Source organism: Argopecten irradians, chromosome 3, assembly GCF_041381155.1.
Source record: "Argopecten irradians isolate NY chromosome 3, Ai_NY, whole genome shotgun sequence".
Lineage (NCBI taxonomy): Eukaryota > Metazoa > Mollusca > Bivalvia > Pectinida > Pectinidae > Argopecten > Argopecten irradians.
In genome coordinates, this window is record NC_091136.1 from 22,333,830 (window position 1) to 22,346,738 (window position 12,909).

At 34.1% G+C, this 12,909-nt stretch overlaps 2 protein-coding genes across 3 annotated transcripts in view; both read right to left on the reverse strand.

The window, feature by feature from the left end:
- Positions 1-4,885, reverse strand: part of LOC138317868 (dual specificity tyrosine-phosphorylation-regulated kinase 1A-like) — a 69,362-nt gene extending 64,477 nt beyond the window's left edge. The window contains exons 1-2 of one of the 2 annotated variants that reach the window (XM_069259838.1): positions 4,665-4,798; positions 4,099-4,175 (exon numbers count right to left, since the gene is read on the reverse strand). The gene's annotated coding sequence lies outside the window, so the exon portion shown is untranslated. Of the gene's footprint in view, positions 1-4,098; positions 4,176-4,664 lie in introns of both variants that reach the window. The other variant, XM_069259836.1, reaches the window with a different exon arrangement.
- A 5,203-nt stretch (positions 4,886-10,088) lies between these two features.
- Positions 10,089-12,909, reverse strand: part of LOC138317870 (DNA polymerase epsilon catalytic subunit A-like) — a 45,481-nt gene continuing 42,660 nt past the window's right edge. The window contains 2 exon segments of the mRNA XM_069259843.1: positions 10,089-11,188; positions 12,486-12,595. Coding sequence (XP_069115944.1) covers positions 11,116-11,188; positions 12,486-12,595 — 183 coding nt within the window. The 3' untranslated portion in view covers positions 10,089-11,115.

Genomic DNA, 12,909 nt, shown 5'->3' on the forward strand with positions numbered 1-12,909 from the left:
AGCTTATAGAGAGAACACAGCCTTTGAGATTATATCTTGTCCTAAACATCGATATGTATCACGGAGCCCCACAAAGGGGCGAGGTAACAGCTATGAAACCCAATGAACATGGACAATCCTGTGACTGTCTGATGACAGATACTGTTGCTTTTGAGAAAGATCATCTCTTCTGCCTGACATGGTACTAAAAGTCCAACAGTTGGTGCTTTCTTCCAGCACTGATTTATAACCCCAAAGAAACATACCAGGATAGCGACTAAAGCAAGACCGATCAGAATTTTTTGAGAAGACATCCCTGAACAGACAAGTGGAATTCTGCTAAGTGCTTTGGTTGGACGTCTAATACACGACCAGCATATCTTACTCTTTTTAAAGTTTGGCAGTATCTAATATGTACACACTTAAAGTGACAGAATTTTTCAAACATTCGATTAATTAAAGGTCAGCTAAAAATTTCTGTACAATGTGAAGCAAAAGCTCTAGATCTAATATTAAATGAAGTTATTTGGTCTATGACTTGCTGTATTTTTGGCATCAATAGAAAAATATTTAAAGTGTTTTATATATTTTTCTCTGCACTTAGTTTTAAACTTTCCATATTTACCGACTTTTGTAAATTTTGTATTTGCAAATTATTAAACAATTAAATTTAAATATTTAGCTCGAAAGTCTCAAACTGTTCTGATCTGTACAGGAATTGCCGATGTTGGCCACGTGATACAACTTGGTTGGTTCCAATATATCGGGTATTGCCGATGTCGGTCACGTGGCGAAACTTGGTTTTCCGATATTACCCGAAAGTTTGAAACATGGAGTTGACTGTTGTTGTTCATTCAAAACATGTGATATTTGATGTGACATTTACCACTATGTCAATAGTATATTGACGCTTTTATGGATCTGAACCATCATAAACAAGCATCCATATTCACACATTGTATGTTTTATGACAGTTTGTGATAGTGAAAATTGCAAGAAATGCAACTTTCATTTCGGACAAATATACCCCTGCTTCCTGCGAAATGATGAAGAAAACATAACTGATAAGGCTCAAAATATCTATGAATCAAAATAATATCAGATCTCTATAAATAATCTCAGATCTCTATAAATAATATCATATCTCTATAAATAATATTATATCTCTATAAATAATATTGTATCTCTATAAACAATATCTATCTATAAGCAAGTTTGATTGATACCTTTCACTCCATCATAAGAAGACTAACTTTGTTTTCTGTAACACTGTGTATTGTTTTGTTATGACTTTGTCAAACTTTATCAGATTGAAAAGAAATGATTAACCTACATATTAATGAGCAGAAGATTTAATGTTGAGGATTTTGCTTGGTTTAACAGCCAGGGTTATATAAGGACTAGTCAGGTTTAGAAGGCGGGAAAAGCCAGAGTACTCAGAGAAGAACTAGTTAACTACCAACTTGAAGTCAGAACCTGACAAGCTGGTGTAACTGCCCATAAAGAATTTGAACTCAGGATTAAGAGATGGAGGGCAAAGTGACAGTAATTCTGGCGATGGTAAAAACGATAAACATACTGTATGGGAACATTTCCTCAGCACATTTCTGGGAAACACAACAATCGGCATACAATATATATATTAGGTATCTGCTGGTATTTCATTGAAATTGTAGTTAATTTAGTGCATGCATGGTATCTAAAAATACTAAAATCTCAAATTTTCCAGAAAGATATCACATCAATTTACAAGGTAAAGAATCAGTACAAGAGTTACTTCCCCTCCTTTAGGTACACAAATGATTAATGAAGATCAACAGTTAATTATGTCAATAGTACCATATACATGAAGTTTTAAAAGGTGTAACAGAAGTTCCTGCAGTTCTTAGTGGTACAGGCAGTACTGCAGTGTACATAATATAATGTGGACAATCCAGAAATGTCCAGCATCTCCTCCCAACATAAGACTGAATAGGTGAAAATGACCAGAAGTCGCATTAAAAATAATTACCGTTAAGAGAGAAAAGCGTTCTTCCAAAAACAATGTAAAATTGCTTTTCATAATAACAAGGCAGTTCAATGAATCACAATGATCATGTCAAAAAAATAAACAGACGGTCTAGATCTAGATCTGTCGGATTCTAGTATTGCCTTATTAATGGCTGGGTATAAGGGAGATAAGTTCCCACTTGACACTTAATAAACATTCATAAATTAATTTCTGACTAGGTGAACAGTACAATACAAAACTTTGAGGAGTATTAGGATGACTTTATAATGGTCAGGTAGTGAAGCTTTGAAATTAATGTGCCTTGTTTTCACGACAGCATATATCTGAAAATGCTAAGAACAACGGACAAACAATCGGAAGAATTCACATGATATGTAACATAAGTTCAATTCTCAAATCTCAATAGAATCACCATATAATTTATACATGACCAACTGTTCACCACAAAAACACAAAATATAACCATAACACTAGTGGAGTTGATATATATGTATTCTCGAATTCTCATTTTTGAAATCTGTAAATGATACTAAACTTGCTGATTTATAGGACCCCTGACATTGCAGGGCTTTTTCACCTTTTTGGGAATAGGGCTTGTGGCTTTTGGTTTGGGACCTGACTTAGCAACCACCTAGGCATAAGGACCATCTACTTATAAAAAAAAACAAGACCACTTTTCAGGGTCCCAAATGACCAATTTCAACACTTTAACCTGTATATAAACAACATGGAACCTTATATAGACCATTTTTTTCTCCGTTCCTTGGTGGTATTTATAGAAATTCTAACTGTATACGAATTATGTGGCAAAATTTGACCTTGTTGGCAGCTCAACTAGTGACAAGGTAGCTAAATCGATAGAGCATTCAGTTAGTGTTCAGAGGTCCCGGGTTCCAACCCTAGTGTCGCCACAACTTTTTCTCCTCTACGGTTACACCATCATTTATGGCAACTCAAGTTACCTAGACAACCATATAAAGTGTAAGCCAGGACCTCCAAACACTAGCCGGATACTCGAAGGATTGAGTTACCTGGTCACTGATGATCCATCAAGTCTAGTCCAGTCCTGCTTCAGATGGTCATTAACAGATTTTTATGATTTTGCCAACAACAAGGCTTTTTTCACTGCTTTGGGAATTGGGCCTATGGCTTTGAATTTTGGAAAATGTGCGACAAAACAAGGATTTGGGAAAAATTATGAAATAAAGCATAACGACTAAGATTTTTCTATTTCCAATGTATTTTGCGTACTTTTCTGAAGCCAATTCACATATACTTAAAGTCTTAACCAACTAAGTTCATGTAATATTTTTGGATAGTTTTCAAGAAATTTTGATGTTGGGAAATTTAAGGCTTGAATTGGGAAAAAATTTAGAGGTTTTGCCATGGGGAATGAGTCCGAAAAAAAGCCCTGATGTTCTATTGAGTTAGAAAGGAATTTGCAAAATGAAAGAAAGGAATTTGCAAAATGAAAGTGTTATTTTTCGAAGTCTTGGTCATTCATTCCACACTTCCATACACTGAAATGAAGTTAATGCATGCAATATACTGGATTGTGTCATTGTCTTATGATCAAAGCTTGATGAAATGCTTAATGATTGTTAAAATTTTGCTTGTATCTCCAGATTTATGCTTGTACCCCTCAAATTTTCAGAAGAGTGGTACACTTTACCCCTGACAAGAAAAAGTCATGGGCACCAAGTCATCGGTCATCAGTAACAGCCTCCTCGACCTCTCACACCTGATGTCAAAATATAGGACCTACTTGTAAGTCTTCAGACATTTATAATTATATCAACTAAAACACATTTCATAATGAAAAATTACAGCATTAAAAAATACAGGATATTTCTACATACTTAAACAGCATTCAAAAATAAATTTTACTGTCACTGTCAGCTGAAGATTTCTAATTTTAGAAAATCAACATTGTTATTGATTTTGAGAAATAACCTATGTTTACATTTCAACACAATCAATGACAATGTCATGACACATCCTATTATTTAATAAACATTTCCATAACATTAACAACTATTTACGTACGATGAAGTCACCTATGTGTCATTGATGATGTTGAGTATACCCTGACCTTGTTTTGTACATACCGGTACTAGTTTGTGTAGTTATCTCCCTTAGACCCTACGAAATGACCGCGTGACATGGTACCACATGAAAACTTCCGCTATCCCCAGTGGCGGATAAAACAAATTTATAAATAATTAACGATATCAACATGGTCAATTCAAGAAAACCTGACAATACCTACACATCACCCTACTCAGCTATAACGATTTAAATATATTCATTACAACCTATCAGTTAAAATAATGTGATTTGTCTAACATGTCTGAATGATAATTCTCAGAACAGTTCAAAACATGTCTGAACCAAAACATTACGGAGACATGTGATTGAATATTCCTTATTTCGATATAAATCGTGTGTATGTATCAAAGATTCGTATAAAAGACAACGAATATTACTGTAACGTTCAATATAATAGAACACAATACTGTTTAAAATATGTAAATACAGCGACAATATCAAGCATTCATCCATCCTGATGAAGACAGAACGAATGAATGAAACATGTACCGATCGTAAACAAATGGAAGAAAATAATGGTTGTATTGTACAATAAACTATTTAAATCGATCACTTTGGTACTTACTGTGTCAATACGGACTCCGTGATGCCAATTTACTGATGCGTGATATCACAATATATTACGTGAAAAACACCTTCACAGTCCACAAGTCAGACTTGACCTCCCTCGACGATCCAGGCAACACAAAATGGCGCGCAAACGGGAGATTTGAAAATGGTACGTTATATAGAAATTTATTTTCATTTCCAATTCACCTGAACAGAAGTCTATCCATCACATGAATATTCGACTATGCAAATGGAAAATTAATTCATCTTCGATCAATACTTTGTCTGAGACAACCGTCGGTAATCTTCGTATCCAATATGGCGGACCGTCGGCGAAACAGCGAACCGCGTGGCTATTTTTAACTGACATCTGATTTACACATCAGTTGCTATAGTGACGTCAAAACTTGGAGGGTCGTTTGGGGAAAACAGTGCCCGTTCTAACACGAATAGCCACATGTTTAATTAAGTGTTCCATCTAAATCAATATTTAAAGGTAGCAAGTGAATGGAATGCATTTTACGAACTACGATTATTTGCATTGATTTAGGCTAATATCGTGTTAGGGCGCATTCGCACCTGTTCAAAACCCGGTGAAAAGGTCAGCATCACTATCAGAATCTTTTCAAGCATCTGATCAATAGGCCTATTAGGACATTTTGGCAAAATGGTGGCTTAAATAATCTATATTTCTTCAAAAACATTAATTAGATTAATATGATCAAAACTATATCAGCCAGAATGTTGTTATAGACTTAAAGTTAGACCTAGATTTCTACTTTTAATTGTTGTTTATTGTTGTTGTTTTTTATATAATTTTTGCATTCTCAAAATAGATAGATATGTCTATCATTATATTGGCAAAATGGTAGCTTAAATAATATATATAATTCTTCAAAACATTTATTAAATTAATACCCTAGGTCAAAATCCACTCAGCCAGAATATTATTCTTTGTTGTTGTTTTTTTTTCTTTCTTTTTTTATTATTATTAATTAGATATTATTATTACATTATCCCAAAACAGATTGATAGGCCTACTGTCAGTATGTATCATTATATTTTGATGGCCAGTGTAAATCAGAAACATTATATACACTAATGTAAAAGTTTATGTGTCCATATAAATTAAAGAAAAATACAAAATTTTACCAAAACCAATTGTCATTTTTTATTAAATTTTTATTTTATTGTCAAAACAAAAGACAAAAGGATAAAATAAAAAGGATGGCGTAAGATGAGATTACCAACACCAAACAAATACAGGATTTCCTGTGTTATCTCTATATATGTAAACAATGAAGATTCATGTCATTACACTATTTTGCTGTCTGATGCAATGTGACAGTCAACTTAGCGCGCAGTAATATACTGAAAAAAATAAGGGTTTTGAGATCCAAAAACAATGTGGGTAAAGTACATATTCACTGCTGAATTAAGTCCGACTATCCGGTGATTATGACATCATCATCATCATCATCATTCGACATGCGTTTTGTGACGTCATTAAATCAATAAAAGGTGGGACTTATCAATGGTAACTTGTATTTTATTCTTAGTGATGGGCCAATGATAAAAAAAAAAAAAAAAAATCGAAAATTAGTCAATTTAAATTGAGCAATTATTTCCTGAATTTTGAAAACAGATTAAAATCGATAATTTCTCGAGTTTGACACTTATTATTGATTATGAAAATGAAACCGATTCCCATCAATACTTTACCCATCTCGTTTTGGGATTTCGAAAACCCCATATATATTAGGACAATGACAGGAAACACAATACAACTCACATTACGAAAATTTACATGAATTTATTTTAATAAGATTATTTAGAAAGTGATGATAAGTGTAATATTAATGGTAAGCTAAAAATTAAACTTTGAAACTCTAAAAAATTATCAATCACGTTTTAAATTCCCATTTCAAGAATTAATCAAATGCTGTTTCAGAAAGGTTAAGTGGGCCTAATAACAAAATCAGACTCTTTTACTGGACTTACAACTAAGAATTGGAAACATATATGTTAAACCTCTGACTGTGCATTCTCGAAAAAAATTTTAGTCAAAAATTGACTTCGGTTGATTTATTTTTTACATAAGTTATAAAAAAAAAAATTTATTGTAAGAAACTGGTGTATGGGAATTTAAGCAACAGGACAAATTAGTCTTATGAAAAAATGGTATCTAACAGAAAAGATTTCATGGTTGATGAACTCCCGCTAACACATGTAAAACCTGCTATCAATGCTTTTACTCTGTAAAATGAGAGATAAATGGAAAAACAATTCTATCCTTGAATCTACACCAATCTTGTCCCCAATGTCACCAAGTAGACACTCAGAAACAACAACTTATGAAAATAATCATGCTAGTCAAAGCTACTAGGATGTCCTACTTTTTACATCACAAAATGATTGACCACAAATACAACAAAAGTCCATTGGCACCATATCTTCAGGGAAGCATCTTCTAATTCTTCAGACATTGGAGCATGGTGGCTGATTTCAACAATGTTGCATCGGCGACCCCACCATGTGACAGTGCGGCAATGGCAATGCGACAGCGTGACAATGTGACAGTGTTTCTGTCGCACTATTGCATGGCACATTGTCGCTCATCACTTGCCATACTGTCACTCTTTCGCTTGGCCCACTGTTACTTGGCACACTGTCGTATGGTGCACTGTCACATGGCGGGGTTGCCAATGTGATACCTCGATATATGGTCAAAATCAGTCACCATATTTGAGTGATATACAGCATTAATAATACAAAGGAAGAGTTTGTAGTGTCAAAAAATAACTGTCAGGCCTCAAATTTCTCAAAGAAGACACTACCCTATCTGATTAAAATCATATCTTGATTCTCATGCCGTTCCGGTAAACCTTTTTTCTGATGCAACAGACAGAAGGTTTACCGGACCGACGTGAAATCAAAATCAAAATGTGATTTTAATCAGATTGACACTACCATCCAACTAAAACAAAATTCCAGCATGGAAAAACTAGGAAGCCCATTGTACCTTTTCAATTCTTAAGTTTCTCCAAACACATTTGTTTATGTTAATGAATTTCTTATCTTATTAAAGTTACCAATTAACTTCAGATATTCATTAATACACCTTACTCAGCCATGAATCCTGATTATATACTATATATGACAATTCTTTCTGGCCATGATTATTCATGGTTATTCATTGTTCATGGTTATTCATTATTCACAGTGATTCGTAACAACCTGATTTTTCATGAATATTCCTGATAATAGGAACATCCATATTGACCACAAATATCCATGCTTATCCACCATTACACATGATTATGTACGATTATTTGTGAGCATGTAAAATGTTCCTTACATATGTGCTCATTACACAAGTAACTAAGATCAAAGTATTTTAAACTAGGTCAAGGTCATTTAAATGTGAATTCTTTAGCCTTTATCACATTAAACAACACGTCACAAGCTATCAAATTATACTACTGTATCGTTCAATTTTACGAGTGTAAAAATTCGTGATTTACTGTTTTGGTATTATTATCTTAGCAGCCTTTTAGTAGCTACAATATGTAAAACCATAATTTTGATAAACTTCACCAATTTGGGTGGATCTATATAAAACCCCCGCAAATATTAGCACCTATACAGTATAGTGAGCACTTAACTACAGAAGAAACTACTACTTTCATTAACCATGCTTCTCTTATTCATAAATAAGTTGAAAACCAAAAAGTGAGCATTAATAAAAAAAAAACATAATTCCTCATTGCATGTACTAAAAATAGAATTGTTTCCATCTGTAATATACTAATTTAAATCTTTTATTTGAATTGAATTTTAGTCGGTGTTTACAACAGGACTGTATGGAAGAAAAGCTGAAGCTAAATACATGTGGGTGACAACAAGAAAAAATCTTGATAAAGTAGCATTGTTTCTAATTCCACTGTAAATTAGTGTCCACTTTATCCCTAGAAGCTTTTGATCAATTTATCACACTGGCATTGGTCTGGATGTTCAGATTTTCACTGTGAATTATGGCTATTTCGTGATTCACAATTTTTGCCATTTTTCTACTTCAACATTCAAGACCGGGGCGCGGCTCAATACCTGCTGTGATGGTGTAGTTTTGGCTAAATTAACCGGTATGCTTCTGATGACACTACCATAAAGGTTTTGTGCTGCCAAAAATGTTTTTGAGACTAAAGCAGAAAATTGCTTAAGAATGTGATCACAGACAATACCAAGAAATTCCTATATGCACTAATAAAGCCATTGCCTGTATCAACTGAAATTATCATTTTTGACAGCACAAATCCTTTAGAAACAGAATACTAATTCATCTGCTCCTGTTTTTGATAGAGAAAGTACACTATTTGTCAGTGGTGGGCATCTTTAAAGAAAGCAGAATATACATGTACTAACACTTCTATGTACATTATAAACTGCCTTATGTGACCTTAGTGACCAATCTGCTGCATAATGACCACCTTCTTAAAAAGGCCATTTTCCTTGGGTCCTTAATGACCAACTTCAACACAATACCCGTGAATAAAGAGCATGTGGATAACTTTCTTTTACCCTTGGGTGGTCTTTATAGGCATGTTTACCTGGATTCCATCTTTATAGCAACTGTAAGTATTTCTCAGTTTTATAGGCATGTTTACCTGTAAGGGATATACTGAATCTAGCTTTCTTATATGTAGGTTATCCTTGGTGCCCAGTAATGCTGAATTGCATATTACAATCTGGAACCAATCAGAAAAGAACATGGCCTGATCTAAGTTTCTTACTGCTTTGGTAAATGATCTTTATTGCATTTTAAACCAACTTAGGCTGCTGCTGCCCCGAAGTATTAAAATGATCTTTATTGCATTTTTAAACCAACTTTAAAACAACATGGCTGACTGCTCAACAGGCAGCCATATACTCTGAATATACCAGAGATGTTTCTGAATGTTCATCTGTTCTTCAATTTTCATATACAATGTATACATACATTTCGTTTGATTCCTATGTATGCAATTGTATGCAATTGTTGAACGATTGGTAGACAACATAGTCTACAGGTGCCCATCTTGGCTTTTAACAAATACATTTTGGTATCATTATTTCCCAATAAGAGCCATTTGAGCATAGCTTGCCTCATGCAGCCTTTCATAACCTATGAGCAAGTACATTTTAGCCCAATGGGCCTCTTGATATTTTTATAAATTTGGTGTTGGGTCCTACTTAAGCAGTATTTGTTCTGGGACTGATGATAAAGTAAAATGGCAGATTTATAATTATCTTGAACTTGAACAAAGTTATGTTTATCAAGTGCAGTTTCCCATGTTAACAAATTTTTCAATGGAAATGAAAGATGAACAAAGCAGAGAAAGTATCTAACTTTCAATTGAGCCCCAATATCTTACTTAAAACAACAGCCATGACACCAACAAAGTTTTACTTTCTAGTAAAATTTTATTTTTCCTCTGATGGAGAAATTTTATAAAATACCAACATTAGTTTGCTTTTAGTTAAAATGATTTTGCAGACATGCTGTATTATAATAATATGTAATGACATTGTGGAAATTTCAAATTTCAGTGCCACCAAATCACACATTATAATTCATCTCAGATATGAAGCACTTTATTACATGTATTACATTTAATGTGGAATTTATTAATTAAACTTTTTTTTACATATTTACAAAAATATACATTTAAATATATAGATATATATGTATTCCAAAATCGATAATTTAAAGTGATATTGTTGCATGATCAAGTCATAATTTGAAATACATTTTCCAAGAATATTAAAATAAAGTATTTGTGCTGTCAAAGTTTTACAACTGAAACTCCTGTGAGTCAATCCATGCCTATTTTTGACAGAATCCCTGAAACAGGGAGTTATCAGTTCCTTTCATCCCTACCAAAGCTCACTATACCTGGGGTTACTAGTTCCAAGAACAATTTGTCATTGTGACATCAGATTTTGGGGTCAGTAATAACTTACTGAATCCAGTAATGAAGGTCAGATTCTTCACATTAATGTCTTTAGCTTATCTGTCTCTCTTCCTCACTAGTTTCATTCCTCACTATCAATATATCCCTTAGATATGTAACTTTCTTATTCCTGGAATGAAGTTGTCTTCCTTCCTATAATGACACCCTGTACTAATAAGATGATTTATTTTCAGAGCGAAGTTGTCTCCTTTTCACAGCTGCTCAGATGATTATTTCCCCAAGCAAAGTTGTCTCCCTTTCTCAACTGAACAGTTGATTATTTCCCCAAGCTAAGTTGTCTCCCTTTCTAAGCCAAACAGTTGATTATTTCCTCAAGCTAGGTTGTCTCCCTATCTCAGCCGAACATTCGATTATTTCCCACAGCTGTCTCCCTTTCTCAGACGAACAGTTGAGCTGACATCTCCCTTTCACAGTTGAATAGTTGATATATTTTCTGAGCTAAATTGTCTCCCTTCCTCAGCTTGATATACTTGGGTTCATTTTGATGATCCAATCCACCGTCTCCATCAACACCACCATGTTGTAATGACTGAAATGAAAAGAGGTATATAAGTAAACATCCACAACCCTAATACATAAACATCCACAACCCTAATACATAAACATCCACATCTCTAATACATAAACATCCACAACTCTCATCATAACATCACACATCATCCCTCTATACACAAACATCCACAACTCTCATACATAAACATCCACATCTCTCATACATAAACATCCACATCTCTCATACATAAACATCCACATCTCTCATACATAAACATCCACATCTCTCATACATAAACATCCACATCTCTCATACATAAACATCCACATCTCTCATACATAAACATCCACATCTCTCATACATAAACATCCACATCTCTCATACATAAACATCCACATCTCTCATACATAAACATCCACATCTCATAAACACCACATCACATAATACAACTCTCAAACATAACATCCATCATACATAAACATCACATCTCTCATACATAAACATCCACATCTCTCATACATAAACATCCACATCTCTCATACATAAACATCCACATCTCTCATACATAAACATCCACATCTCTATACACATCCTAACATAACAAACTTCATACCATCCATCTCTCAATATACATCCACACTCTTAATCATATCATCTCAATCACATAATACACTTCAACATCATCTATACATACTATAATCCAAATCATCCACATCTCATCTATAATACTCTCTATACATACCACATAAACATCCACATCCATCCATCTCTCATACAAAATATCCACATCTCTCATACATAAACATTCATAGTTCTCATACACAAACATCCCCAACCCTTTATATCAGGACGTTAAGAGATGGGACAGACATTCCACCTCCCTCCCCCAATCCCATTTCATTTTTTTTCATATGAAAAAACAGACATCAGTTAATACCAACTGTTCATTCATGATATTTGAAATTCACATGATTAAGCTTTACTACTCGCTGAAGTGTTTTACCACCACACATGACCTCGCATGCATGTGATAATTAACTCTGAGGACATTGCTGAGGATACAATGACCAAGGCCTTCTGACAGTTTTCTTGTATTTTATCCAGATAAGTAGTTGCCAAACTTAACATTTTAGCTAAAGTTAATGTTTCATGTATTACAACATGTTTTTAAAAACACTGAAGTTTTACCATGTAAACTTGCAAGCCACCTAACCAGATCTAGTAAGTAGGACAAGGTCAAAAGGTCTAACTGTGTAAGCAGATGAAAGGTTAAATTGTAGGTCAGTGACCTACTAATTTAGTAAACTATTGGTAATTGTTTCCGAATATTTACCTGGCTATGCCTCTAAATGTGCGCAGTCTTTTCTCGAAGTCTTTCAGATCTGCCGTTGTAGTGTAATTTCCAGCACATTGACAGTACTTAGTCATGTTACCTTCCTTCACCTAAAACATTAAAGCTAGGCTATAACAGTACAGAAAGGCTATAACAGGCCAGAAAGGCTATAACAGACCAGAAAGGCTATAACAGGCCAGAAAGGTTATAACAGGCCAGAAAGGCTATAACAGGCCAGAAAGGCTATAACAGGCCAGAAAGGTTATAACAGGCCAGAAAGGCTATAACAGGCCAGAAAGGTTATAACAGGGCAGAAAGGCTATAACAGGCCAGAAAGGCTATAACAGGGCAGAAAGGCTATAACAGGCCAGAAAGGTTATAACAGGGCAGAAAGGCTATAACAGGCCAGAAAGGTTATAACAGG